The 27,587-nt window shown below is 39.8% G+C and overlaps 2 protein-coding genes across 4 annotated transcripts; one reads left to right on the plus strand and one right to left on the minus strand.

The window, feature by feature from the left end:
- The first annotated feature begins 1,655 nt into the window (after window positions 1–1,655).
- tmem129 (transmembrane protein 129, E3 ubiquitin protein ligase) lies at window positions 1,656–12,953 on the plus strand. 2 transcript variants are annotated; one of them, XM_051421263.1, is made up of 7 exons: window positions 1,657–1,918; window positions 3,970–4,028; window positions 5,298–5,555; window positions 9,997–10,157; window positions 10,251–10,410; window positions 10,492–10,564; window positions 10,697–12,953. In XM_051421263.1, exons 1-7 carry the CDS (start codon window positions 1,714–1,716, stop codon window positions 10,873–10,875), a joined length of 1,095 nt encoding a protein of 364 aa, XP_051277223.1. In that variant the 5' UTR covers window positions 1,657–1,713; the 3' UTR covers window positions 10,876–12,953. The 2 variants fall into 2 exon arrangements, with proteins under 2 accessions (XP_051277224.1, XP_051277223.1); XM_051421264.1 differs by lacking the exon at window positions 10,492–10,564 and having other exon boundaries at window positions 1,656–1,918.
- Window positions 12,954–16,150: 3,197 nt separating this feature from the next.
- On the minus strand, window positions 16,151–26,473 carry atoh8 (atonal bHLH transcription factor 8). 2 transcript variants are annotated; one of them, XM_051421277.1, is made up of 4 exons: window positions 24,537–26,473; window positions 20,499–20,654; window positions 19,488–19,679; window positions 16,151–16,733 (listed from the first exon to the last, which is right to left on the minus strand). In XM_051421277.1, the coding sequence occupies exons 1-4, from the start codon at window positions 25,182–25,184 to the stop codon at window positions 16,728–16,730; spliced, it is 1,002 nt and encodes a 333-aa protein (XP_051277237.1). In that variant the 5' UTR covers window positions 25,185–26,473; the 3' UTR covers window positions 16,151–16,727. The 2 variants fall into 2 exon arrangements, with proteins under 2 accessions (XP_051277237.1, XP_051277238.1); XM_051421278.1 differs by having other exon boundaries at window positions 24,543–26,467.
- Between the last annotated feature and the right edge of the window lie 1,114 nt (window positions 26,474–27,587).

Here is a 27,587-nt window from a genome sequence, read left to right on the forward strand (position 1 = left end):
TCTCGCAAGATTTACACTTTCCAACTCGGATTCCGAGTTCCCGAGACAAATGGATAGCAGTATCTTGGGTCCGTGTATGTTTTGGTCATTGGATTTTCCTTTCAGAAACGGGTATTAAAAACAGAAAACGAGTGGTTATTTGATTTTCGTTTTAAAATACAAAAAATTAAAATTGAAATACAAGGCGTTTTTCTTTTTCATGGTCAGAAAGGGATTTCGAAGGGAGCGAAATTTAAAAAATGATTCGATTTTCATTTTCTATTTCATATAACAAAAAATAAAATCACTAGAAAACAGAAACAGAAAAAAGGCCTGTTGTTTCATATTCTGAGACCGGATGTTGTCATTTACAGGACGGTGCTGTGGAGAAGAAACAGTAGAGCAGTAGACTGCGGTCAATCCAGCCGTGAGTCCGACCTCCGGGGTCAAATCAGCCGCACTTAAATTTCGAGTGTACAAGTATTCTCAGCATTATGGTAAATGCGGAGAAACAGCGTATTTACTTCCGGTTTTCAAAATAAAGGTATTTAGAACAGTAAGCTATAATTAAAATATGTTACATTAAAGTGTGTCATGCGCCCCTGATGAATAAAAAAACACTTTATATCAAGTATCTTTACTGCACCAGTGTGGAGAAATGCCAAAATAAAAGTCTCATATTTATGCCTCTAGAGATTGCATATTTGACCATATTTGAGGTACTGTAAAAACATATTGCTCAGTGTTTCCTGGCTACTGATGGTATATTTGACTTTTACACATATGAGACTACAAACATACTTAATATCAAGCATTTTTATTGTACCAATTTGGAGAAATTCAACAATAAAAGCCATATTTGTACCTCCATGTGGCATATTTTCATATATTTGAGCTACTGTAAAAACACTTTGCTCAATAATTCCTGGCTATGGATGGTATATTTGACTTCTATACATCTAAGACTACAAGTATACTTAATATCAAGCATTTTTACTGTACCAATTTGGAGAAATTGAAGAATAAAAGTCCCATATTTATACTTCCAGATTCCATATGGATATTATTGAGCAAAGTGTTTTTACAGTAGCTCAAATATATGAAAATACCACTTGGAGGTACAAATATGGACTTTTATTGTTGAATTTCTCCAAATTGGTACAGTAAAAATGCTTGATATTAAGTATGTTTGTAGTCTCATATGTGTAAAAGTCAAATATACCATCAGTAGCCAGGAAACACTGAGCAATATGTTTTTACAGTACCTCAAATATGGTCAAATATGCAGTCTCAGTCTACTAGCCTACTGTTTCTTCTACACAGCACCGTCCTGTAAATGATAACATCCGGTCTCAGAATATGAAAAAACAGGCTTTTTTTCCGTTTCTGTTTTCTAGTGATTTTATTTTTTGTTATATGAAATAGAAAATGAAAATCGAATATTTTTTTTAATTTCGCTTGTCCCTTTCTGACCATGAAAAAGAATAACGCCTTGTATTTCAATTTAAATTTTTGTATTTTAAAACGAAAATCAAATAACCACTCGTTTTCTGTTTTTTAATACCCGTTTCTGAAAGGAAAATCCAATGACCAAAACATACACGGACCATCTAGTAACGTTAGTTCCCTTTCGGAGCAACAGGTGGCAGCACTTTTACATTTGTCTTAAGATAGTGACGCGTAGAGGAAGAAACATATGAGGAAGTAGACGGCAGTAGTGAACGTAGATAAAGTATGGAGAGTCCAGAGTTAAATTTTACTTTGGCCTACATAGTGTTCTCTCTCTGCTTCGTGTTTACGCCCAATGAGTTCCGAACGGCCGGTTTAACCATCCAGAACCTGTTCTCGTCCTGGCTGGGGAGTGAGGATGTGGGCTTCACCCAGTACCACATCAGGAGGACCAGCATTACCGTACTGGTCCACTCCGCACTTCCTTTAGGTAACAGCTAACATTCAATCAAACAGACAGACAGACAGACAGACCGGGGCAGAACTAATGTGTATCATAGACACATTCAAATGCTGAAGAAGTTAACCTTAACTTTCGCACACAGCTCGCAGCAGTGGCCATGTTGCTAATGTAGCATTAAAAGTCCCATATTTGTATTTTGTTAAAAGTTAATAACAAACTTTGTTCTTAACAACATCTCTTAGCTTAATGTACCTTAATAACCTAAAAGTAATTCCGTTCATCCAATACATTAACTATATGAGTTTACGAAACATTATAAAAAGTGCAACTACTGTATACTTCATATTAAACAAATACAAATATAATGAAATAAATTAGCGATTATTTTTAAATAGTGTGATTGAGATATGATTCAGGATACATTTTTACTAAAAAAATTTCATAATCATGATGAGGTGAAATTTGTTGGGGCCTGTACCAAACAAATATGTTTTCTTACATCTGTAACGTTAGAACAAGACTTGTAGGCTAGGGTATCTCTTCAGAACTACAGTAATTCTTTATTTTCTGTTTTGTCTTATTTTTCCTTTATCTCATTAATTACAGTTTTTGCAATTTGCTTTTTGGCTTTATTGTGATTTCTGTAATATTTTTATTAATTGTTCAGCCCTGAAAAAACAAACGCTTAAACCTTCGGGGTTTGCTAAACAATTGGAGTAAATGTGAAATGTCTAAATAATCTAATAGTTTTTGCCAATTTATGGTCTTTGAGTTTTAAGTTTTCAGTAGTTGTTAAATTCGTTTTAAAATCAGTATCTACAAACGTATACAAGGGGGGCAATCTTTTAAACCAACCATGGAACACGTATTTGTAGATTGTTTGTCATGTTTTGGTTTGATTTACAGAAGAACCTTTCAGGAGAAATTGATAAAGTATACTACCAAAGATTGATGTAAATCTCATTAATAACAATCCAAACATCTCTGCAGATCACATTTACATAATTAACTTCATTAACTTCTTCACTAATATTATATTTTCAAAATTATATGGCTTAATGTAAATGGTAAATGGACCTGTACTTGTATAGCGCCTAACTACATATGGCTCCTGTCAAATGGGCAATACTTTTATGTTTGTTTTTTTGTTCTTCTGCCTTCTTTATTAACAGTATAGTAATATTACCACCAATATTAACACTGCAAATAACAATACATGGAGTATTAGGGAAAATCACAGAGAAAAGATGAAGAGCAAAAGCTTATGCTTATGCAAAAGCACAAGATGTATTGTCTATACATGCATACATACATACATACATACATACATACATACATACATAAGACTAAGTCAAGAGAGAACAAGAACAAATACAAATAAAAAGTGAATTAACAGTGTATGCAATGAACCTGCAGCTGATTGGACACCAACAATGTCCAGTGTGTGTGTTACAAAAACATTTGGATTTCAATTTAAACATCAGTCAATACAAATTAAATTTAGCATTTTCAGCATTTACAGTTTGTCCAATCAAACTGTAAATGAAAGTCTTCTGTGATTATTGATACATTTTTATTTTGTTGAAAATCATTGTTGTTGTTGTCCGCCGTCCACTAGCAGTCCCATGATGCCTTGGGTTATGTCTGTTGACCAATCAGAGGCTGTGTTCCTGACTTGTCAACCAATCTGAGGCTGTGAGGGCATCTTTGTGACAGTGGAATAACATGATATTGACCCTATTCCACTATCAAGATCTATAGAGCCCAGAGGGTTCATAGAGAATTTGTTATCATAAAGAAAATTAAATTGCCATATTTTAAAGACAAAGATATAATCAGTTAATCCTTGACAATGTAACTATGAACTAATTATACATTTGTCAACTGTAATCTGGGTTGATTATAGTTATTTATGATTTGCAATCTGAGATTACATAATCCTGACAATGTGTAATCAGTTACCATCCAACAGTACAGATGACAAATCAACCTATCACAGTGCTGTTGTGGGTGTAATCTGTTTGCGATGGGTCATTTGATGCTGTTGATTGTGTCCATGTTGTTGTTCATCTCTCTAGGTTACTACATGGGGATGTGTATCGCTGCTCCAGAAAAAAACCTGGGATACATTCACCAGGTCAGCCTTTCTGTCTGCAGATTTATGATCACACTCTGCTCTGTTTAATTTCCCATAATTCAGATTATGTAAAGTTTGTCATGATGTGACTGATGAGATTTATTGTGGAGCTGCACAAAAATACTTGCTGTCTTAATTGTACAATATTTAATTTCTGCCACTGAATGAAGTCAATGTTACTGGTATAAAATTTTTTCTGGCTGTAAATGTGTTTTTGGGAATTGGGATTTGAATTGATCATGCTCTAAAAACTAAAAAACATAACCATCATGGAGCCGATACTGATACTTTATTTTATATCCTGCGTACTCAGTACTTTTTTGCCAGTATGGTGATAAAATGGGTCTTAAATCTTCTATAGAATTCATAATGGTTTTAAAAAGTCTTAAATTTAGCCTGTTTAAACATGTAGAAAGCCCTGGTGTAGTAGCATGTAGTAGTGTCAACAGGGGCGTGAAGAATCATGGAATTAAAAGTATGGTAAATGGTCTGTACTTATATAGCTTTCTAGTCTTTCAACCACTGCGCTGTACACTACATGCACCACATCAACACCCCATTCACACACATTCATACACTGATGGCAGTGGCTGCCATGCAAGGTGCCAACTGTTCGCCTGAACAGAAACTAATCATTCATACACACTGTTACACTGATGCAGGAGCAATTTCAGTGTCTTGCTCAAGGACACTTCGACATGCAGCGAGAGGAGCCACTAACCTTCCGATTAGTAGATGACCAACTCTACCTCTGAGCCACAGCCGACCCTTTTATGCTTTTATCTGCAATTTAGAATGGCTACATTATCAAGTAAACTGTTATTGTTGGCTGCATAAATAGTTTTACAAACTTTTTCTTCTCAGGAGCCATACCCCTCTGAAGGATGCACATGGTTTAGTTCATTTGCTATATTTGCTGAAATTTTCACTGTGTCCTGATAATCTGTGAAAAAGTCATGTTCCTCTGGCTCATTCTAGCATTGCTAATGGTGTTTGCAAGGAATCCATTGTACCTGGACAAACCAACCCATCAGAGCCGAGAAAGAAATAAAGACGCTTTGGGTTGGATTTGTATATTAATTTGTCATCATGGCAATCCAAACAGCAGTGATTTGGTGCTGTTATGAGATTTTATTATTGTTTTTTTTTGCCTCAGCAATGAAATTAACAATCTTTGACTGACTGTGTGTCTGTTGATGTATGTTCTGCACTCTACTTTGTTGGTAGTAGTTACGGTCTACAGTATCTGCTGTGTTGTTGTTTCACCAGGTGAGAGACAGCTGGAGAGCCTTTCTCCTCCTCTCTCTCTTCCTCCAGTTGGCCAGCTGGACGCTCGTCATCTACTGGTCCCGCCGTCACTGGCACAACCATCCAATGAGCCGGGCCCTACAGGCCCACGTACAGCCTCCTCACTCCAACTGGGGCGCTGTGGCAACTAGCATAAACACTGAGTTCAGACGCATAGATAAGTTTGCTACAGGGGCGCCTGGAGCCAGAGTCATTGTTACTGACAGCTGGGTGGTGAAGGTGAGTAAAAAAAAACTCACCTGTGTCCATATTGCTTTGGTCTACATTAGGGGTGTCCAAACTATGGCCCGAGAGCTATGTGCTGCCCAATACCTTCATTTATAGGAGTTTATTTTAAATGAAAACTTAGATTTCGTCTTCTGGTTATATTAAAATGCAGTTCTTACTGTGAATGCAAGGTGTGACACACAATACAGAGAACGTAATCTACCACTCAGATGTTCACTAGCTTGGTTATAGGACAGTCCTTGAGCAGAGCTATTCCATCTGAAATGGACTTTTTATGTTTTTTTGTTTTGTTTTTAGAAAAAAAAAAAGGACTTGTTTGTGTGTATGCACACATGAAATCATTTACTGTGAAACTTTAAGTTTTTGAAAGGCAACTTCTGTGGGAAATTAGCTTCAGTTTGCAACATTTATTTGAAAATGGGGGAAATATGTGACTGAAGCCTCTCTCTGTTTGTGTGGAAGGAGTACAGGAGGACCTGCAGTTGGTTCTTATTGAAATGTAATGTGATGAAACTCTCCAGCGTCCAGCAGCTTCCACAGTTAGAGTTCAACAGACGTTAGTCCAGATTTCCACAGCTGAGCTAAATGGTAAATGGACTGTACTTGCTCAAGGATACCTCGACATGCAGCGAGAGGAGCCGGGGATTGAACCGCCAACCTTCTGATTAGTGGTCAACCCGCTCTGCGGATTGAGGTCCAAGATGACTGACGGCCACCTTCATGATGTATTTCAAATCTCCACTACAGCACTTCCACCTGACCCACTCCCATTAGGAGTGATATATTCTGCTGAGTGTGTTTAAAACTCACTTGTTAAGATAGTCTCATGGCCCAGGACTATATACTATACTATTTGACTCTCCATGTGGCCTCTGGCATCAAAGTTTTGACACCCCTGGTAGAAATAAAAACATTTGTATATACTGTAACATTCTCAGCGGGTAGCAGTGCACTTACCCTCTGGTTTGCTCCTGCTGTCCCTCAGTGTTGGCTAGACTACCTGGAACCTCTAAGTTCATGTAGGTCTTAATCAGAGTAAGAAAGGTTTTTAATTAGGGCCCGAGCAATGACCGTGCGAAGGGGCCCGTGGCGTGGAGTCCAATTTCGACGATTCACCTTGAAAAAGGAAGTTGTCATTACTTCAGTGTACATGATCCAATCTCAACAAAACTTCACGTCTGATAAGAGTCCCGCCCTGAACACATTTACATGACAGTATTCAGATATAGTGATAGCGCCTCGTACTGGCAACAGGAAGTAAGCGCTGCGATTTTGATCTGATTTATGTGAAATTTTCATGTTGTGGTCCACACGTGTTACCCTGGCATATGATGCGGCTGCAGCACACCCCGAGTTGCGTGGAGTGCGAGGGCCCAATCATCACTGTTTTTTTTTTCATATTTGTTATAGAGACAGCACACCCCACTCTCATCCCACTCTCTCCGTATGTAAGGGGAAAGGTTCTGGCCTCCAGCAACCAAAATGTAAGAAAGTCCAGTTAAAGCTGCCTTAATCAATGTGTTCTACATCAGCAATACTTCAGAAAGTTCAAATTACTGTGTGAGGTTGTAGAAGTGACTGATTCATGAACCTGCAGACATTTATCACTATATAACACTGCAGGTCCTCTTGTTGCTTATGTGTATAATCGGCGAGGAGAGTGAATATTGGACTTGGATTCACCAGGACTAAATAAATGCAAATCTTGATCTCTGTCGGCTGTATGTGTAAAAAAGCAACTGTAAGGCTGGGCAGTATGGCTCATCAATAATATCTCAACATTTGTAGTCTATGCTGAGAAATTTATAAGAAGGCACTCACAATGTGGAAATTTGCTTGTTAGAGCAAATTCCAGAAATAGCACAATACAAAAAAGAGTAAGTAAGTAAAAACATATAAAATAAAAATCCAATATAAAATTAAAGCTGCAAGCAGCATTGGACGGGACCTTGCCATTGACCCACGTCGGGGCCTGCAAGGTGGTCGCCTGGCGTGGCCACGCCAAGCCATGTCACCCACGCCCAAGCCCTAATTGCCAGAAGCCAAGGGAGAGTGCTCTACGTCGCCACGCGTTTCAGACACCATGCAAAAGACTTAGGCGTTCATAGTGAGACTTTTCACTGCGAACCATGGAAATTCAGCACCACGCCACCGACACGCCGTTTGACGCACAGTAAATACTTACCAATGTGTCTACATTGCAGTGATCAAATTTTAAGTCAATCCGATAAAATCTGTAGGAGGAGTTAGTTAAAATAGAGGCCCTGAAATGCTGGAAATGGCATCACAGTTTGACATTCGATTCAAAATGGCCATGTTTGACGGCACGCCATAGACACGCCCTTTTAACGTACAGTCACAAATAAGTTTAATCGGCAACATTTTTTGATTGTACTGTCCAATTTTGAAGTAGATTTGATAAGTCCCCTATGACGAGTCCATTCAAATACAACGCAAGAAATGGCCATGGAATTCAAAATGGCCAACTTTAACGGAAAGCCACCGACAAGCCCTTCAACGTACAGTCACAAATAGCACAGCGTTCAATCAGCAACATTTTCTGACTGTACTGACCAATTTTGAAGGAGATCACATAAATTCCCTAGGAGGTGTTCGTTCACATACAAGGCAAAAAATTCACTGACAGTAACCACAGAATTCAAAATGGCCAACTTTGACGGCACGCCATGGACACGCCTTTTGACGTACAGTCACAAATAGCACAGCGTTTAGATCACATTAATTCCCTAAGAGGAGTTCATTCAAATACTTGGCAAAAATTGTCCGAAAATGAAAATCATAATGGCTGCCAAAAATGAAAATCAAAATGACTGACTTTCTGTGGGGTTTGGGGTATGGGTCCAAGAGACTTTTTTGTACGTCCTAACTTGCTATATATGCCTGCCAATTTTCATTCATGTCCCTTAAACGGGACACCAGGGCTGTTTTTTTGAAAGTTTGTAGGGGGCGCTATCGAGTCATTTTGACACACCCACAGGCAACATCCATATGAAATTTAAAATGCTGCCATGTGGGACGTGTGTGCCAAGTCTCATGAGGTGTTGAGCCTGTTTAGCCCGCGCAAAATGCGTTTTGTAATTTGTAAGATGTCATTGTCCACATTCTTAGGGTCTTCTGACCCAGCAGATGTGTTCAATCTGCTGGGAGAAATACGTTAAAGTGTAATGAATTCCACCACTAGGTGGCACTCTCACTATTAGTGAATATTATCACATAGATGAGTTCAGGGCAGGACTCTTATCAGACAAGTGAAGTTTGGAGCCGAATGGACAATGTACACTCAAGTTATAGCAAACTAGTGTTTTGTAGCGGTACATCAAAATTTGACGCCACGCCACCGACACGCCCACTAACCACATTCATCACATATTATCAACAATGTGTTTTGCATTTCATAAGTAAATTTCAGGTGGATCTGATCATCCTGCTAGGAGTCGAACATGAAAGTATAAAACGTTATACTTCCTGTTACCACTAGGTGGCGCTCTCACTATTACTGAATATTATCACATAGACGTGTTCAGGGCGGGACTCTTATCAAACGTGAAGTTTTCGTTGCAGTCGGATCATGGACGTTGAAGTAATGAATAATCCCTATTTTCATGGCGAGGATCGAAATTGGATGCCACGTGACGCCACGCCACGTCCACACTGTTCAACAGAATGTCGTAAATAGTGCGACTTTTAGTCATGAAGGTCTTTAGATGGCTGTGTCCAAGTGTGGAGACGATCCGATAAATTCCCTGCATGCAATGCCACGCAGAAAATCGCCATAAATGACCATAAAATCCAAAATGGCTGACTTCCTATTGGGTTTAAGGTATGGGTCCAAGAGGCTTTTCTGCTTCTTTTATCACGATACACATGCGTACCGGTTTTCGTACATGTCGGCCTTACAGGTCTTGGGGGCTGATTTGGGGGGGGGCGGGGGCTCCGCCATTTGATGGCATTCGTGCACGGGGACAGTTGTATACTGTTAGTTTGGAAATGATTGAATTTTGTGCAAATTTCCATCATCATTCGAGCATGTTTAGGCCACCAAATATGCATTCACCCCAGGAGTTAATAATAATAACTCCTAGGATTACAAGAGGGACTTCACAGTGTTTGACACTGGCTCGGTCCCTAAATAGAAGACGTAATAATAATACAGATACAAAATGAGAGTTATATATACACTTTCTATATATACAGAGATGTAGAGATAATTGCTCATATTGCAGAACGTTTTGCTTTTTTTGGTGCCCATGTTAACAGCTTACACCAGTTTGAAAGTCCATTATTCAACATTTCCGATTATCTTGCTTTCATCAGGGTGGTTATGTCTTGTTTACCGTTTTCATTTTGAAAGTATTCCAAATCAGCAAATCAAAAACTATTTACATTCATCCACATGTCTGACACTCTCTAGGTGACCACATATCACGTCTACATGGCCTTACAGAGTGATTGTCATGTGACTGTGACAGAGTCTAGACAGCACCAGCTTAGTCCAGACTCGGTCTCCCCTGCACAGATCTTGACTCTGAGAGTGGAAAGCATCAACCCGGCTGTCAGATCCTTTGATATCAGGTGTGTTTTAGACCAGTGTGGATCTTGAGCTGTCACGACAAAACAGCAAATGCCATGTCTCAAAAACCCAAGTAAGTTTTTCTGTGTTTCCAGGCTTAACTCTACAGAGTATGCAGAGCTCAGAGAGAAGCTCCATGCTCCCATCAGAAACTCAGCCAATGTAGTGATCCACCAAACCATCAGTGAACTCTTCCTGGAAACATTCAGAGCTCAGGTGGACCTCAACCAGCCATACACGCTCCCCAGTGGACAGGTACACTACTGTATGTGTGTTTCTGTAACTGCTGCGTTTAATAGTCCTGTCTGTGTGATCACAATGAAAACCTCTCTCCAGGAGATGGAGCCCTGTATCGGCTGTATGCAGGTTCCGGCAAACACCAAGCTCGTCAGTCTCTGCCACACAGAAGGTGTGTGTGTGTGTTTGCGTGCGTGCGTGTGTGCGTGCGTGCGCGTGCGTGTGTGTGTGTGCGCGTGTGCGTGCGTGTGCGTGTGTGTATTACTGTGGCTGTGCCTCTGACTGTGACTGATGTGTGTTACAGGAGCTGAGAATGAGTGCCAGCAGTGTTTCTGTAGACCCATGTGGTGTCTTTCCTGTCTGGGTCGATGGTTTGCAAGCCGCCAAGACCAGCAAAGACCTGAGACCTGGTTGTCCAGCAGGGTCCCCTGCCCCACCTGTAGAGCCAGATTCTGTATACTGGACGTCTGTGTGGTGCGCTGACAAGACCCACATACAGATCTGAAGTGAGGTGCGTTTTTAAGCAACATACAGCAAAAATCCTCTGGAGGAGAAGGAATGGACAGGACACTGGACTGAACTTGGTTATGTACCTGCCTATTCTGTGCTTTCAATAAGGAGCGATCATTTAGAGTAATGATGTAACACTTTCAAAAACATTTGGTTTGAATCTTAACATAGTGTAAAGTGGCATGATCAGTGTGACATTTTGCTTGTTTGGTGTGTGATCCCGAAAATCAAAGTGAAAAATATGATTTAGAAACTTGAAGTCACCAGTGCACATACACTGAGAATGGACTTAGATATCGTGTGTCTAGCAAGAAAACCCAAAATTGACCCAAATTTGTATATTCATAGTTTTTTAATGAGGTAGAAGGAGTAGATGACTCCAAGGGTTTTAATGTGGAAATTGTACTTTTTTTTTAACCTGACAATGTCAGGGTAAACCAATCCTCAGAGAAGGTGGCTAATAAATGATGTGGTATTGGATGGCATACTTGATACCCAATCCCACATTTTAGGCAGTATCGGAGGGATTTTAATTACTGGTATCAGCATCCTTCAATCATTTCAGTTGTGGTTTGAATAATAGGACAGTTGTTGAAATTTGGGGAAATTGCCCAAATAATGACTGTCCGTGCGTCCTGGAAAATCTGGAAATTTAGAGACTAGTTTTACAGTCATGGAAACACCTGGAAATTGATTAAAATTAAATAATCTATTTTGTCCTGAAAAATGTTAATTGTATTTTAGCCCCTCACTCAGGTTGCCTACAGTTGGTAGCTGCGTGGTGTGACACTTCAAAGTGGGTTAACCAGACGTGAAACAGAACGGAAAAACGTTTTTAATGCTCCCCTTTCCTTTTGGCCATGTCAGGCAATATAACTGTTCACACCAGACGCAGAGTGGAGCAGATTTGCAGCAGTCTTTGTGGTGTCATAATGAACCTGAGGCAGGCATAAAACTGAACTTAAAGTTAATGCTACGCCTACCGATAAATTATATTGTGTCCGGAATTTACTCCTGGAAAATTATGTAAAAGAGTGGCAACACTGGAAGAAGTTTTCTTTTTTCTCTTTTCTGCTCTAATACAAGCTTTGATGTGTGTTGTTGGTGTGTGTGTTTTATACCACTGCATTGCAATGAAATATTTGTTTGTGTTGTAAAATATGAATCATGGGGACTGTGTATACAGAACGCATGTATCCTTTTTATTAGTTTAAAGGTCCAGTGTAACATTTAGGAGGATCTATTGTCAGAAATGGAATACAATATTCATAGGTACATCAAAATTGTACAAACGCACAGCAACTACACTGCTAGATGCCACTGAAATTTACACACTGAACCTTTAAACTTCAGAATCAGAATCAGAAATACTTTATTGATCCCCAGGGGGGGAATTTGTTAAACTTGGTCAAACAGTTACAACAAGGGTAGGTAGTAGGTAGATGGGGTACATAAGAGAAAATGTAAAATAAAAGGGCAGTTTAGTACCGGATTAAAGGATGCATGGAAAGAGATTGCAAGCAGAATTGATGCTAGCTTTATGCCTTATAGCCCTGAGGAAAATAGGCAAAAATAGTCCAACATCATATCAAAAGTGAATGTAATTCTCATCTTTTTTTAAAGATACATTTTAAAAATATAACAGTGGTCATGATGAGCAATGTTAACATGCCACTGTTATATAGCCATAAATGTGTTTGTGAAGGTGCAATGTAGGAGCCCAGCAGGCCCTAACCTATATTCTAAATCTGTCAGTGAGAGTGAAAGTGAAGAAAGTTCACTTCTGTTAGATATGGTAAGATTCACAGATCCCATTGGTGCAACCAAAAGTTGAAGATGCAGTGCTGATGTTTTTAGTATGATGCATCATTTCTAACATCTTTGCATTGGTAAAAAACTATTTGTATATAATTATTTGTTGACATCCTAAGCCTTTATTATACAGAAATGTGACCAGTAATTTTATTTGTAGATTGATATTTCCTCTCTAAACTGTTCCTCAAGCTGCTGAAGAAGAACCAAAATAATAAAGTCAAACGATCTGTACCACATTGAGTTGCATAGCATCATATTATTTTTCATTGCATTGTGTTGATTCATACGGAGCCCCTAAAGGGACATGGGGGAAAAAAAAGAAAAAAGAAACATTTCTAGTGCGCACTGGACACTATCTTGTGAGCACTAGATACAGATCAGGTGTTGTGGCAATCAACACATGGCTCATTTGAATATTAAAATTAGCCATGTGTTGAAAAAAATGTAACCTATGAAATTACTTATTTTGACACCCATTTTAAGCCAATAAGTATTAAACTAACAAGGTAATGTGTCAAAAGACAGACCGTTTTTGTTATTTTCTCAAAAGGAGGACAAATGAGTGTCCGGCTGCAGGACAGGGCATTTAAATGCGGACTGTAACAAAAAAGGTTACAGATTAATTTACATTTATTTTTTAGTTACAGACAAATTAGTTTAATACTTATTTGAATATTAAAATTAGCCATGTGACCTGTACTTGTACAGCGCCTTTCTAGTCTTCCGACCACTCAAACTTTTTCAATATAACTGTTGTGTTATATGCCAGCAGCTCCTCTAGCCTCTGTGCTTAGCTATGTAAACACATCTGAAGCCTACAGTATCTGGGCAGGACTCCACAGATGAATCTGATACTTCTCGTCTGTAACCACGCAAGACTGTAAACAAGCACATTTCCCTGAAAGTCAGGGAGTTCCTTTTAAAACTAAGTTAAACGTAAAAAAAAAAAAAAAAAAGAGCAGTTCAAGTAAGCATTTACATTCTGAGATTGTGCCCTCCTCTCTTTCACCTTTCATCTTATTCTATATGTCATTTGTTACTTTGACCCTCCATTAAGGGCCGACGATTATGGATGATACAGGTAACGATTATTAGTAATAAAGGTAACTGATATTTGGAAACGATATACATTTGAAGCCAGTGGCGGGTGTAAATAAGTACTTTTTGATGTACTTACTTAGTAGTATTTCCATGTTTAGTGGCGTCTAGTAGTCAAGTTGCAGATTGCAACTAACTGAACACCAGTGGTGTCTGTATCTGACGACCTGGGAATGAGAACGGGCTGTAAAGCATGTAAGAGAAACTATGGTAGAAACATAGTGGTTCAACATGGCGGACTCCATACAAGGTGACCTCATTCTAAGGTAACAAAAACACAACAATGCCTATTTTCAGGTGACTATACACCAATGTAAACATACACATGAATGTGGTGTTCCATATCTGCCAACAGATCCTCCTAAATGTTGAAAAAAATAATCTAATAGAACAATGAGAAGAAAAAACAGGATTTGTCAAAAAAAAAGGCTATTAAGTATGTATGATTGTTCAGAAATAAATAATCCATAATACAGACAATTGTATAAAAAAAACTATAAAATTATCAGGAAAACTCATCTGTGATGTAACATTCACAGGAAATAATGTGCTCAAAATCCATCCAAATTGCTCGTTTACACAAACTTCCGCAGTTATTGACGGCAGAAAAAAAGTTGGGAACCCCTGAGCTACAGCACACAGTCACCAGCATGCCTCTAATTTTTTTTTCATTATATGGACGTGTTTATATTTATTGGACTTCATATATAAATGAGAGAAGAGGCGCTCACTTTAAATGTATTAATTGGCTTTTATGATTGATGTAACCAGCACCACCAAAATTCCTGCAGCTGAGGCACTAACATACTTTTCTGTTCATCCTGCCACTGACAGCCTGTTAGATGTGATGTATATTGTGTGGGGTGAGGTGAATTTATTTTATTTACACTGAACAAAATTATGAACGCAACCCTTTTGTTTTTGTCCCCATTCATCATGAGCTGAACTCAAAGACCTAAGACTTTCTCTATGTACACAAAAGATCTATTTCTCTCAAATATTGTTCACAAATCTGTCAAAATCTGTGTTAGTGACCTGTGCAATACCCATGCTGTCTGATCAGCATCTTGATTTGCCACACTGTGAGGTGGATGGATTATCTCGGCAAAGGAGAAGTGCTCACTAACACAGATTTTGACAGATTTGTGAACAATATTTGAGAGAAATAGGCCTTTTGTGTACATAGAGAAAGTCTTAGATCTTTGAGTTCAGCTCATGATGAATGGGGGCAAAAACATAAGTGTTGCGTTTATAATTTTGTTCAGTGTATAAACTTCAGGTGCTTCATCGAGATGAGCATCTCTTCATCTGATGCTTTTTGCATCAGTGCCTTGTTCTAGGAAAATGGAGCCCCAAACGTTGGAGCTTTTGGAGAATTTGTATTTTAATAAAAAATGTATTTATCTATGAAGCAGGCATAATATTCACATTTATATGTCTGAAAAAACATGGATGCCCCTTAGGTAGATAAAACATGATACAAAATTGCTCTAGGGTGCCCTTCCAGTGGATAAATGTGGTGAACTATCATCTAGGCTGCCGATCCTAACCCTGACTAAACTGTTTCACCATGAATGCATCACCTTTCTGCATACTGATGCCCTTTTTATTTTTTCCCCCCCTGACCCTCGAAGAGCCGGAGTCTGCTGCTGTGTGGTCCTTTCTGCTTTTCTGTCAGTGTTGTCACTCATGCACATCATCCTCCTGCATCAACAGCACCATATATTAATATTAACATCAGTGTACCAGCCATGGTCACCACTACTCAGCTTGTGAAATCACTTGTATAATGTGTTCTGTGCAGTGTTGGGCTAGTTACTTAAAACTTGTAATGTATTACTCATTAGTCTTTTCAAAAGTAATTGAAAACGTATTACTCTGCCAAAAATAACCTGTTGCACTACTTGTTGTAATACCTTAGTTTACTCTAGTTTCCTCCTTGATTACAAAAATGTATCCAAGGATGTGGTCGGATCATTGGATTTCAAATCAATGTAGTTACACTACTAGTTACCGGGGAAAGTAATATTCTTACTAGTTTTACTGAGTTACCTCCCAACATTGCTTCTGTGGCTCTGGAGGAGCTGTTAGTCAGGTCTGAGAAAATCACCCTGTTGATGTGTCTGACGGTATCAGGATATCAAAGCTATGGAATATGGGCAATCGAGTTGTATTATGGGAATCCAGTGATGCACAGATTTTTTCACTGTAATTCCCCTTTAATATTACTGTTGGTTGTATCTGTTGTTGTGGCATTAATGTTAATGCACATGGTGAGAAATACAATGTATAGTAGAGCTATTGTATTGGTGTCAGTGAAAAATCAGCAGAGGTATTACTTTTTATTTTTATTTTTATTGAATAAACAATTTGCATATTTTGAAATATAACAGGCACATAAACTATAAAGCAAACGTCTAATATAAAAACCAATGAATGAATGAGCTTCTTGAACTGCAGTTTGATTTCAAATGTTTTCTGCTCATTAAACTGGAGCTTTTTACACACCTGCCACCAGACCAGCTGCATGCTCTGATGATTTCAGCACAGAAATTAGGTTTGCCAGGAAATACAGACTCAAACATGGAATTGAAAGGGTGGCAGTGGAAAATGCAGAATTGGAGCACAGTAATGCAATATGTGTAGCTGTATGCATAGTTGAGTGAAGATTATTGCTGAAGGATTCTGTTTGCTGAATCTTTTTAATCAGTTAGCTGTCATGGCCTCGACATACAGAACTTTTCATCTTAGATATGTTAGTTAATCTGGCAATGTGTGGTGAAAGCAACTCATAACAACATATGTATAAATCATCCTGTCCATTTGTCCATTTCCTCTCGTCCTCCCAGTGTGCTGCATCCACATAGTTTTGTCAAAGGGGTATGTGTTGGACCTGTCCACTGCTGTCAGCTTCACTCCTGAAACACAGAGGAAAGAGTCCATTAAAACAGGCCACTCTCATCAGCTCTGACTGCTCCTGGTTTAAACATCTACTGGTGAAGTTTTTATGGAAATCCGAAATCTTTAAATCCCACACAGTGAGGACATCCTTACACAGTGTTCGTAGTATAACTACATACAGTATATGACAAAAACTAATTACTAATAAATCCCCCAACCAACTAAAAATGAAAAATAAAAAAAATAGTTACAACCTTGTTGTCACCCCCTACTGATCTGAAATCCAACCACATCCTTGGATTCATTTTTGTAATCATGGAAGAACCTAGTTTGGAAGCTGGATATTTCCATTACTTTGATTTTAACAAACAAAACTGTATTTTAATCATCGTAAATCTGAATTTTGGGTAGAAAGAAGACAAGACAATTACCAACTCTGTAGCAGAAAAGAAAACCTAATCATTCCACTTGATAATGTAAACCATTTGAAAGGAAATGTATCAAAAAATACAATACACTAAGACAAAGAGGATGAAGAGGAATAAATATCTCTTTCATGTACGACAGCATGCAAACACTACTGGCAGCTATGAGTAAGAGACACAGACTGGGGCTATGGCTACGATCAGCCAGCACTATTTATACTTGCAGCTGCAGCTGCTACCATGGTCCCCCCCAACAGCCCCCCCATGATTTAGTTTGGAGTTCCTCTTTAAGTAAAATATATACTTATTCTATACAGCACATTATTACTCAGTTAGTACACAGTTTTCCTCCAGTCAGGCTCCAGGTCTGAGGTTTGTCCTGCTGTTTCTGAGGTGGCCTATGGTGGTGGCAAAATCACAATGAAGCAAAAAAGTATTTTTTCCCCTGCAAACTGTGCACACACAAGACTCAGTGGCTCTGAGACAATAAAAAAAAAGCATTTAATTCTTGCCCCCCCCCCCACAACGTACACACACCACTCCACCCCCAACCCCCTCTCTCTCTTTCCACCAGCTGCTGCTGTCTGACAAGCTGATGATGACTGTGTTTTTTCCCCTCCTTGTTTCAAAGTATGTTGGAGCAGATGGCCTGGAGAGGCAGAGTGGGGGAATGTGTTGGAGAGACTGCTGGGGAATGTGCCAAGGTGTGTGTGTGTGTGTGTGTGTGTGTGTGTGTGTGTGTGGTTTCAGTTCGCGTGCCTTCTCCCTGCCCTCTGCCCTTCATGGCGCCAGCTCCACTTCCCCTCCACTCTAAACATCTGGTGTCTGGGACTTTGTGAACACACACACACACACACACACACACACACACACACACACACACACACAAACGCCAGCATGCACACAGAGAAACAGCAAAGCAAACAGGGAAAAAGTCCTCAGCTAGTGTGCATCTAAAAGAGCAACATGGCTGCAACAGTGCAGAGCTGGAGGAGAGCTGTACACTCACTTTGAAATATATTTATTTTTTAACCTCAAGGGTGTTGAATGTGTTATATTGGCCCTTTCGGTCTTGCTCCTGTATCGCTTTGTTAGAAACAAAGTCCAACTGAAATATCATTTAGTCATCCCTTTTTGGAGACACAAATAATTTAAATATGTTTTAAAATGTTTTTTATTTTTAGAAGGAAGAAAAAAAGGTCTATCCTTCTATAGAAACACTAGATATAGAAAACTATATAGAAACACTCCTTTTGGTCCCACTGTAGGGAACCAGAGACAAAGTAAACTTATACTTGCACTGTAGCCTGTCATGGGCAGAAAGTGTATTGTTGGTGGTACTGAAGCGTTAAGGAGCAAATTATCAATTATCATTACCGTAACAAAGTCATTTTTTGTGTACTTTTCTCAAGTCATTTTACTTGTACTTTATATAACAAGTATTATAATTTGCTACATTCTAAGATGCATCTGTTACAAAGTTAACAGATGCAAACAAAAAGTCACATGAACAGGCGGGGGCTGAGCACACAGCCTTGAGGGACTCCAGTGTTGAGCACTAGAGTGATTGGTGTGTGACCACCAATCCGAACGATCTGGGGTCTGTTTGTGAGGAAGTCCAATATCCAGTTGCAGAGTGTGGTACCCAGGGCCAGAGTACTGAGTTTACCAATCAGTTTTACGGGGGAGATTGTGTTGAACGCTGAGCTGAAATCAGTGGAGATGGCATCCTCTGTGGATCTGTTGGTTGCAAACTGGCAAGGGTCCAGGCCCCCAGGAAAGTTTTCTGTGATAATGTTTCCTTGGTGGGGATGTGGACATGCTGGTGGAATTTAGGTAAAACAGTTCTGACGTCTATTAATAAAAATAGGGTTGTTTTGTCATGTGAATGCTGATGACCTCATACAGTTCCTTGTATGTGTAGTAATATAAACAGCAGCAACAAAAACAACAACTGGTGAAATCTCCAGGCAGATAATACGGCTGGCATCTTAAAATTAAAAATCTGACATGTGGGAAACATTGTCCATCAGCTGTGACTACATTTCAACACTAAGCATCATAAGCTCTTTTATACAGCCTGTTGGAAGCCTGGCGAAATAATAGTGGGACAGAGAGGTTAGGTAGACTGGTTATAGTGGGGCAGTGAGTTGAGTGGACTGGTTATAGTGGGACAGACAGGTTAAGTGGACTGGTTACAGTGGGACAAAGGGCCTAGCAACAAGCAGGCTTCTTACTAAAATATAATCAATATATAATTATAAAGCAGAGGAAATTAGAAATAAAGGCCTCATTCACTGGTTTTTGTAGCCACTATTTTAGAATAGTGAAAGAGCGCAGCCTCACCTTCCTCTTCTTGCTCCTGCCCTCGGCCTGCAGGGTCCTGGTGCACTGTTCCACACACTGAGAGAAGCTCAAACTGCTGTGGTCTGAACTGTAGTCCAGCTCAGCCAACTGAGCTAGAGACAGGATGTAGTTGCAGGCTATTCGTAGAATCGCCAGCTTGGATAGCTTCTGCCCATAGGAATAGCATGGCACCTGGAGAGAGGAGGAAATGGAGGCAGATGGGCAGAAGATGTTTTTTACTTGTTGATTGGCACATTAATTAGAATGGAAACAAAGAGAAGGACGATGGAAGACCTGTAGAAAAACCACAACAAAGCACATTTAATTGTTTTTGGTGCATCTTATTCCAGGGGAGATATACATACAAACACATGTATACAGTACAAGTGTATATTCTTCAACAGTAGTTCAGTGTCAGAGGTCAATGAACATGCCCAGTTCTGTGTTCACACTCTTCACATGGTTCCTTCATGGTTCTGTCAATTGTGGATCACAGTGGAGCTTTATGGGAGATTCATGAGGCGTTTTGCCTTCTTAAGCAAGACTGCTAAAAAAAAAATTAAGAGCTACACAAATTCCAGCCTTATCCCAACCCTGAGCCTGACTGACTGTATCTCATATATTTTTCTCCATAGCCTGGTTCACTAGCTTCTGTAATTCAGCAGCCTATTGTTCACAGATAAAATGGTACAATCATAACACAACAGTTACATTTTCAATCTGATCTTAATATAATCTCTCTTTTGCACTGGTCTACACTGCGGCACTGGATGTGGTGTGATTATACAGTGCTTCAAATGACAAACTCGGAGAACTTGGGATCAGAAAAAAATGCATCATTTTAGTTACAGACTGCAGATGATCTCTGCACATTGAGACCATCCTCTACACATATATTGTTACCAAAAACACCTTGTATGGGATTCTGAGTACAGATTGTATGTGCTTGAGCTTACACACGCTGTTATACACTGTTGTTTATGTGTTTTCAGTGTGGACAGTGAGTCTGACCTGCTTTCTTAGGGCCTCAAACGCAGCACTGATGGTGTGGACACGGGTCCTCTCTCGGGCGTTGGCTAGTAGCCTCCTGGTCTGCTGGATGGCTTTGACCTCTGGAAGACGCCCAGGGCCCTCGTCACACCCCACAAGCCGCTTCCTGGGAGACTCCTGAGAGCAGAAGAGAAGAGAGATAATAGCACTGCTCAAAAGTAGGTCGTTACCAATTTGTTTTTCTGAACTGAACAACAGCACACTAGTATCCAACTTCTAGGTGGCAACTTCTAGTTCTCTAGAAAAGATATTTTCACCCACATAGGAGTTTTGCATTGTGGGGGGGGGGCAGGGAGGCAGGGATGCCACTCTTTTGTAATGATACATTTCAAGGACAAATTATAGGGCCAATAACTCACCTACATGTTCACATTTATCAATCACCCTTCACAGCACACACTTTGAATGGTTTACCTTAAATAGTTGGCTGTAGAATCGGGGGGAGGTCATTTTATTACATCATCATACGCTCCAGACGTTTAAAAATTTAATCATAGGTGAATTTTGAAATGACACAGTGCATGAGTGTCTGGCTAAATCCAAGCACTTTCAACATCTTGAGTTTTTTTTTTATTATCAAAGCACCTTCAACTTTCACTGAGGGGATTGTAGCAAGCCATACTGTGAAAAGCTGCGAGCTGGACTGGCACAGTAACTATTGCAAGTATTTTGCCACTGCAAAACACAGCAAGAAAAACTTTGATGACCTTGATGACATATTAGAGTTGTGCAAGTCACAAACCCCAATAAGAGCCTGTCGCCTGCAGCTCACTGTGGTGGCTTCTGTTTGTCTTAAATGGACTTCACTGCATTTATATAGCATCCTTTTTAGATCTACTACTTCTGACCACTCAAAGCCCTTTACACTATATGCCACATTCACACACTGATGGAAAAAGCTCATCAGAACAGAAACAAATCCATTCACACACCCAATGCACAGCATCGGGAGCAATTTGGGGTTCAGTATCTTGCTCAAGGATACTTGACATGCAGTGGGAAGAGCCAGGGATTGAACCTCCAACCTTTTAATAAGAGACAACCCACTCTATATCCTGAGCCACATTCCTCCCTACAATATTTTAAAATGATCCACTGCGCAGAATTTATCTATATCTGGTTGATTTTGTTTGTATTGAAGACTAGCACCACTATAATGAAGCTCTGCTTGCTTTGTGACGAACACATAACACATTCTCCACAATAAAAGCATCCACCTAAAAAGTTAAGAACAACAGTAGGAAAGGTTCTGTTTGTATGAGCAGTAATGTAAAACCAATACAGCTGAAAGCCACCATTAACAGTAAAATAAGGCTGATATGTGAAAGTACAAACAGGTACGCAGGAGTAAAAGTAAACTCCCAACCACAGACATTTAGGTACTGAGAGCTGAACACAGACTTCCTCTCCTGGGTTGGCTGTGGTCACATTAACACAGCAGTGCAGCACAGTGCGGCTATGACCTGCTGTAAGGCTATAGCAGAAACACAGGACATCACGGATGTACCACGCATGGTACACTGCGACCCAGGCCCATGGATACATTCTCTCAGATCCAGGTGGCAGCAGTTCACTATTCTGACCCAACCTGGTTAACACCTCACCATAATCAGAACCATATAACCATATAATCCATAATCTGGATCATATGAACTGAACTACAGTAAATGATGAAGAAACATTAGTAAATATAACAGTCCATCTGAACCAGTCATTTAGTCTCACGTAAGTCCTGTTTAAAACTTTTGTTGGCCTTTCCCTTGTTTTGTTAAAAGTGCTGGAGCGGCCCAGGGTTCGAATCTGACCTGCAGCCCTTTGCTGTGTGTCATCCCCTCTCTCTGTCCCCCTTTCCTGTCTATCTTCAGATGTCTCTATCATAAAAGGCAAAAAAACACTTTCAAAAAAAATGTTCCTTCACTGGGTGGGCAGATATTTTACGATTTTTGGACTCAGTAGAGGAGGAAATAACTGGTTAAGCCAGATTTTCTGTGGTGAGTTCATAATGTCAACCAGGAAACAAGGAGGCATCATATTGCTTTTGTTTAATCACAATGTCAGACTGATTGCAGCTCACTGGAACAGTTCAGTTCACTTACTCTCAGGTCTGTACTCATAGACAGCATACAGTTACTAACTGCCTAAAATGTGCTATCTAGTATTGGCCAGTAACCACATAATTTATTAGCCCCAAAACAGGACACTGCTGGGAAGTAGCAGGGTCCCTACTTCCCAGCAGTGTCCCAGTTCACTATTTTCCCCCAGGATAGCATCAGTCATGACCCGCTCCACTCTGACCCTGATAAACAGTCTAACCTGAACTAGGACATACAACAATGACAGCAAAATAGGCTAAGTAGTGTATGCTTCTTAAACAATACGTAGTATAGCAGTAGTATATACATACAGTATATATATATTTCTTTAATTTACATGTATCTAATTGGTACAATACGCAAAGTTCAGGTATTAGAATCAGTATCGGGAAGGATGATGCTCTTTTTAAACAGAAGAGAGCGTTTTCTACTTTTGACTTTGCTTGTTCAACATCCTGCATCACTCACATCAGTAGCTGTATCAAGGCAAAAATACATGGCAGTCGCAGGTAAAGACTTTGAAATTGAAGATTTACCATCCTGTTTAACTTTGGAGTTGTGGGAGCTTGCTTTTTGACCCAGTCAGAAAATGAAAAGGGTAGGAAGGTAACAGACAAGACATGGAAAGACATATGAGGCTGTTTTCTGTAGTTGACACAGGGTTATATCTTCAGCTTCACTTTTGCAAAGAAAAGGAAATATGCATTAGAGCTGCACGATTAATCTAAATATTATCAATATCAATATCAGTGCAATATCCAAATTGCAGAAGCTGCAATTTTTGATAAAGGTCAAATGTGACAAACAGCATTAAAGAAGTAGTATAGTTCTACAAATCTTATTCATCAGATTTAGTAAAACATATTAGTTTGTTTAAGACCCCCATCATCATGATTTTAATACTTAATACAAATTAAATGTGTGATGCAAAAATGGTCATTCCAACACTAATTGTGAATCATATTGCAATCGCAGTATAATATTTTTAATTCAATTAAATTTTATTTGTATAGCACCAATTCATAACAGAAGTTATCTCAGGACACTTTTCAAATAGAGCAGGTCTAGACCGAACTCCTTATAACATTATTTACAGAGACCCAACAGCACCACCATGAGCAAGCACTTGGCGACGGGGGCAAGGAAAAACTGCCTGATAAAAGGCAGAAACCTAGGACAGATCCTTCGGCTCTAGGGGGGTGGTCTTCTGTCTCGACCTTTTACCATATCATGCAGCCCTAATATGCATTATTTTGGACAGCTTATACCCTACCTCAGAAATAAAAATGACTCTTTAGTTTTATAAAGAAAATATAAGAGAAAATATGTTGTGTGTGTGTGTATCAAAATAAATATTTTTTTCAGTCATAATTGGTCTTCAGTCTTACTTACTGTTAAAATCAAAATCAAAAATCAAAATCAAATTTTGAACCCAAAATCGCGAATTGAACTACAAGTTGAGCATCGTTTCATCCTTGATTAGCACAAGATAAACCTGAAAAGAGGTGAGATGCACAGCAGTTGCACAGGAGTAATATACTTATAACTAATGATTATTTTAATTGCTGATTAATCTATTTATTATTTTTCAATCCATTAATCCACTCAGTCTATAAAATGAGAGAAAATAGTGAATAGTGAGTCACATAGGTGACACATATCTTGTTTTGTCTGACTAACAGACAGATGATTAGTTTACAATGACATCAAGAGAGAGAAAAGCAGCAAATCCTCACACAAAAATCAGCCAGTCAATGCTTGGAACTTAATAATTAAACTATTAATAGACTACAAAATTGTTGCTTCTTAATTTTCTGTAATTAATTAACTGATTAATTATTTCAGCTGTAATTTCATAACAGATATATCATAGATATTTCATAGGTAAAATAGTGACACTCCATACATTCACCTTAGGTGACTGGACCTGGGGCGTCGTGTGATCGTGACACTGGGAGGTCTGGGAGGCTCTAGGGACTGACAGAGCTGCACTCTGGCCTGACTGAGGGGGATCCAGGGAGAAGACCTGCTGGCTGGGTGAGTGGCTATGGCTGCTGGTAGATGTTGACAGAGGGAAAGTGGAGCGGAGGCCCAGTTTGAGTCTGTTGGACAGAGGCTGGGAGATGGCCGTGGGCCAGTGGGAGATCTCTGGGTTAGAGAAGGCAGGTAACTGGGACGGTTTAGAAGTGATGGCAGGCACATTAATCCCAATTCTCATGTCTATGGCACCACTCTGAGCTGGAGCTACGTTGCGTTCTGGCAGTCCTGACAGAATCCCTGCAGTGCTGGCCATCGCCTCCTGTGACATCATCAGCTGCCTCTGTAACGGAGCCAACCTGCTGACACTACAGGCCTCTGTCTCATCCACAGAGTCCGCATCAGACATGTCCGCTGGGTAGGTTTTCATCTTCTCAGGCTCAGGGTCGCTGAAAAGCCTCTTAGGCTCCCGGGACTTCCTCTTGAACTTCTTGTTAGTGCCTGGCGCAGTGATCAGTACTGGGTCTTTGTTCAAGGATCTATTCCAGGTATTACTCAGTGGATGAGGGTTCTTCATTTTCCAACAATTAGTGTAACTAACAAGCTGAAGTGAAACAACAAATCTTATTTTCAATATGCAAAATGTAAATTAAACTGAACTAAAGCCTGTCCAACAAAATATTTCACTCACTGAATGTCATCTTTCTGAACTTTCTCTTGCTGGAAGCATTTGCTTCATTACTGTAAGAAAGTCAGTGGGGACTTTGACACAACCTTTGGTCCCAGTCTATGTGAGACTTTAATTTAGAATGTACTCATACTCAACTAGTGTGAGTTTGGTTCAATAAGACAAACTTTCAGCTGTGTAACACTAGCTGCACTAACAGAATCTGCAGTTGTGTGTGTTACTTTAACTTCACCAGCAGGTTTTCCGTGGCTCCACTCTGTCTGCATAGCAGCATCCTGAATAATCTTGCTACATTAGGACACAAAGCTGTGTAACATCTGCTATTCCGCACGAGTCGTCCCTCTGGATCAACACTTGCAGGGAGTTTTTCCTCAGCTGTAAAGGTTCCTTTCTGTGCAAGCAGTCCAGGCCTGTGCCCCAGAATCAGGGTTACAGTGGAGCTGTCTGAGCGTGGCTCCAGTCAGTCTGCATAGCAGCACTGTGAATAACCCACACTGATACACACACTGAGCACAGATAGGCTGCAGTGGAGCTGCAGCTGCTGGACACAATAATGGGAATGGCACATGAACAGGACAAAATCACAGCTCCACATGCAGTTACACTGAGCAGACAGGCTCTACAGGACAGCTCAACCACAAGTCACAGAATCTTATTATTTTATATTATTTACAGAATGAAACAAAAACACCTTCCAAACTTGATCTGCCACAGAGTTCAACCACCACACCTTTGTCAAAATGTCACAGCAGCAGGTCTATACTATTCCAAAATGATCCTGTCCCCTACATGCTTCCCCGGCACCGATCCATCCCTCACTGAAGCTCAGGGTCCCTTCTTGAAGAAAGCTCCGACATCGGTACTATGTACAGTGTGTAACAGTGTGCAACACAGTGTACAGTCCGCTGGACTACACTAAGTATTCGCAGTAATTAATGCTTAACTAGTCCACTGGTGTGTCTTCTGAGCTGATCTGGTCCTGGTCCGGTCGTCCGGGTCTCTCGGGGTCCTGCTTCCCTGCCTGTCCTGAAATACAACAGCGCGTGCAGCGTTCAGAGTGGTGCTGAGTGGTTACAGAGCAGAGGCGGCTCGCGCTCCTCTTAACTGCTGGCGTCTGACTGGCTGGATCTGTCTCGAGCCTCACTCACTCACTTACACACACAGAGGGAGAGAGAGAGAGTGAAAGAGAGTATTAGCAGCCGCTGTAGCAAACAAGAGACTCGAATAAAGGAAAAGAGAGATGATCTTCTATTCAGTTACAGAAATAGCGCCTCTTGCTGGCGTGAAGCAGGACCCCCTCCTACGCTTTACTGAATTTGCCCAATCAAAAATACACCGTAAGACATTCAAAATAAAGCTGTTCGAGGGATAAAGATTAGGGCCACATGAGAAAAACTGATTTCACTTCTAAGTTGAAATTAAAAAGAAATATAAGAAAGTACTCAAAACTTTATCTTCAAACTTGATCTTAATGTCAGAATCCTAACATTAAAGCTGCAGAAGGTAACTTTTTATAATAATATTCTTGTATACAAGAATAATATATATAATTTAATAATAATTCACTAGATCCTTGCAGTAGTACATGAGACGGATAATCTGTGAAAAAATAAGGTTCCTCTGGTTCATTCTAGTGCTCCCAATGGCATTTACAAGAATCCACTGGGCCCAATGAACACAACCAATCAGAACTAAGAAAGATTTGCGAGTATCATTCCTAGGGTCTCAAAGTGTCTGCATTTGATGAGAACAATCAACTATCTCCAACCCTCCAACCCTCCAACCCAAAGCTTCCTTGTATATTTCTTCGCTCTGATCGGTTGTTTTTGTGCAGACCCAATGGATTCTTGTAAATGCCATTAGGAGCACTACAGAGGAACCTGCATTTTTCACAGATGATCTGTCTCATGTACTACTGTCAGAATTTAGTGGAATAAATCAGCAAATATGACAACGTTATTTTCTATAAAAGTTACCTACTGCATTAATACAATTATTAATACTCAAATAAATTTTTCACATGGCCCTAATCCTCTTTATAAAGGTAAAAATAATGTAATGTCCATAAAAATGTCCATTTTCTGATGAATGAAAGAACAATGTACTAGAGAAAACTTTTGCATTTTTCAGTCAGTATTTAGAGTTCAGCACAGAGACAGCACTGGTTGAAGTAATAATGACCTTTTAATTGCTTCCGACAATGGACTTGTCTCTATACTTGTATTATTAGATCTTAGTGCTGCATTTGACACCATTGACCATAATATTCTTTAACAGAGACTTGAGCATCAT

The sequence above is a fragment of the Dicentrarchus labrax genome, unplaced genomic scaffold (genome assembly GCF_905237075.1).
Source record: "Dicentrarchus labrax unplaced genomic scaffold, dlabrax2021, whole genome shotgun sequence".
Taxonomy (NCBI): Eukaryota; Metazoa; Chordata; class Actinopteri; family Moronidae; genus Dicentrarchus; species Dicentrarchus labrax.

Excerpts from the sequence above, each read along its gene's own strand:
- tmem129 (XM_051421263.1), top strand. The coding sequence starts at position 1,714 with ATGGAGAGTCCAGAGTTAAATTTTACTTTGGCCTACATAGTGTTCTCT. Across the intron at positions 5,556-9,996 it reads CTGACAGCTGGGTGGTGAAG|GTGACCACATATCACGTCTA; the intron begins GTGAGTAAAAAA and ends GACACTCTCTAG. Across the intron at positions 10,158-10,250 it reads GTCAGATCCTTTGATATCAG|GCTTAACTCTACAGAGTATG; the intron begins GTGTGTTTTAGA and ends CTGTGTTTCCAG.
- atoh8 (XM_051421277.1), bottom strand. The coding sequence starts at position 25,184 with ATGAAGAACCCTCATCCACTGAGTAATACCTGGAATAGATCCTTGAAC. Across the intron at positions 20,655-24,536 it reads TCCAGTCACCTAAGGTGAAT|GAGTCTCCCAGGAAGCGGCT; the intron begins GTATGGAGTGTC and ends TTCTGCTCTCAG. Across the intron at positions 19,680-20,498 it reads TTGAGGCCCTAAGAAAGCAG|GTGCCATGCTATTCCTATGG; the intron begins GTCAGACTCACT and ends TCCTCTCTCCAG.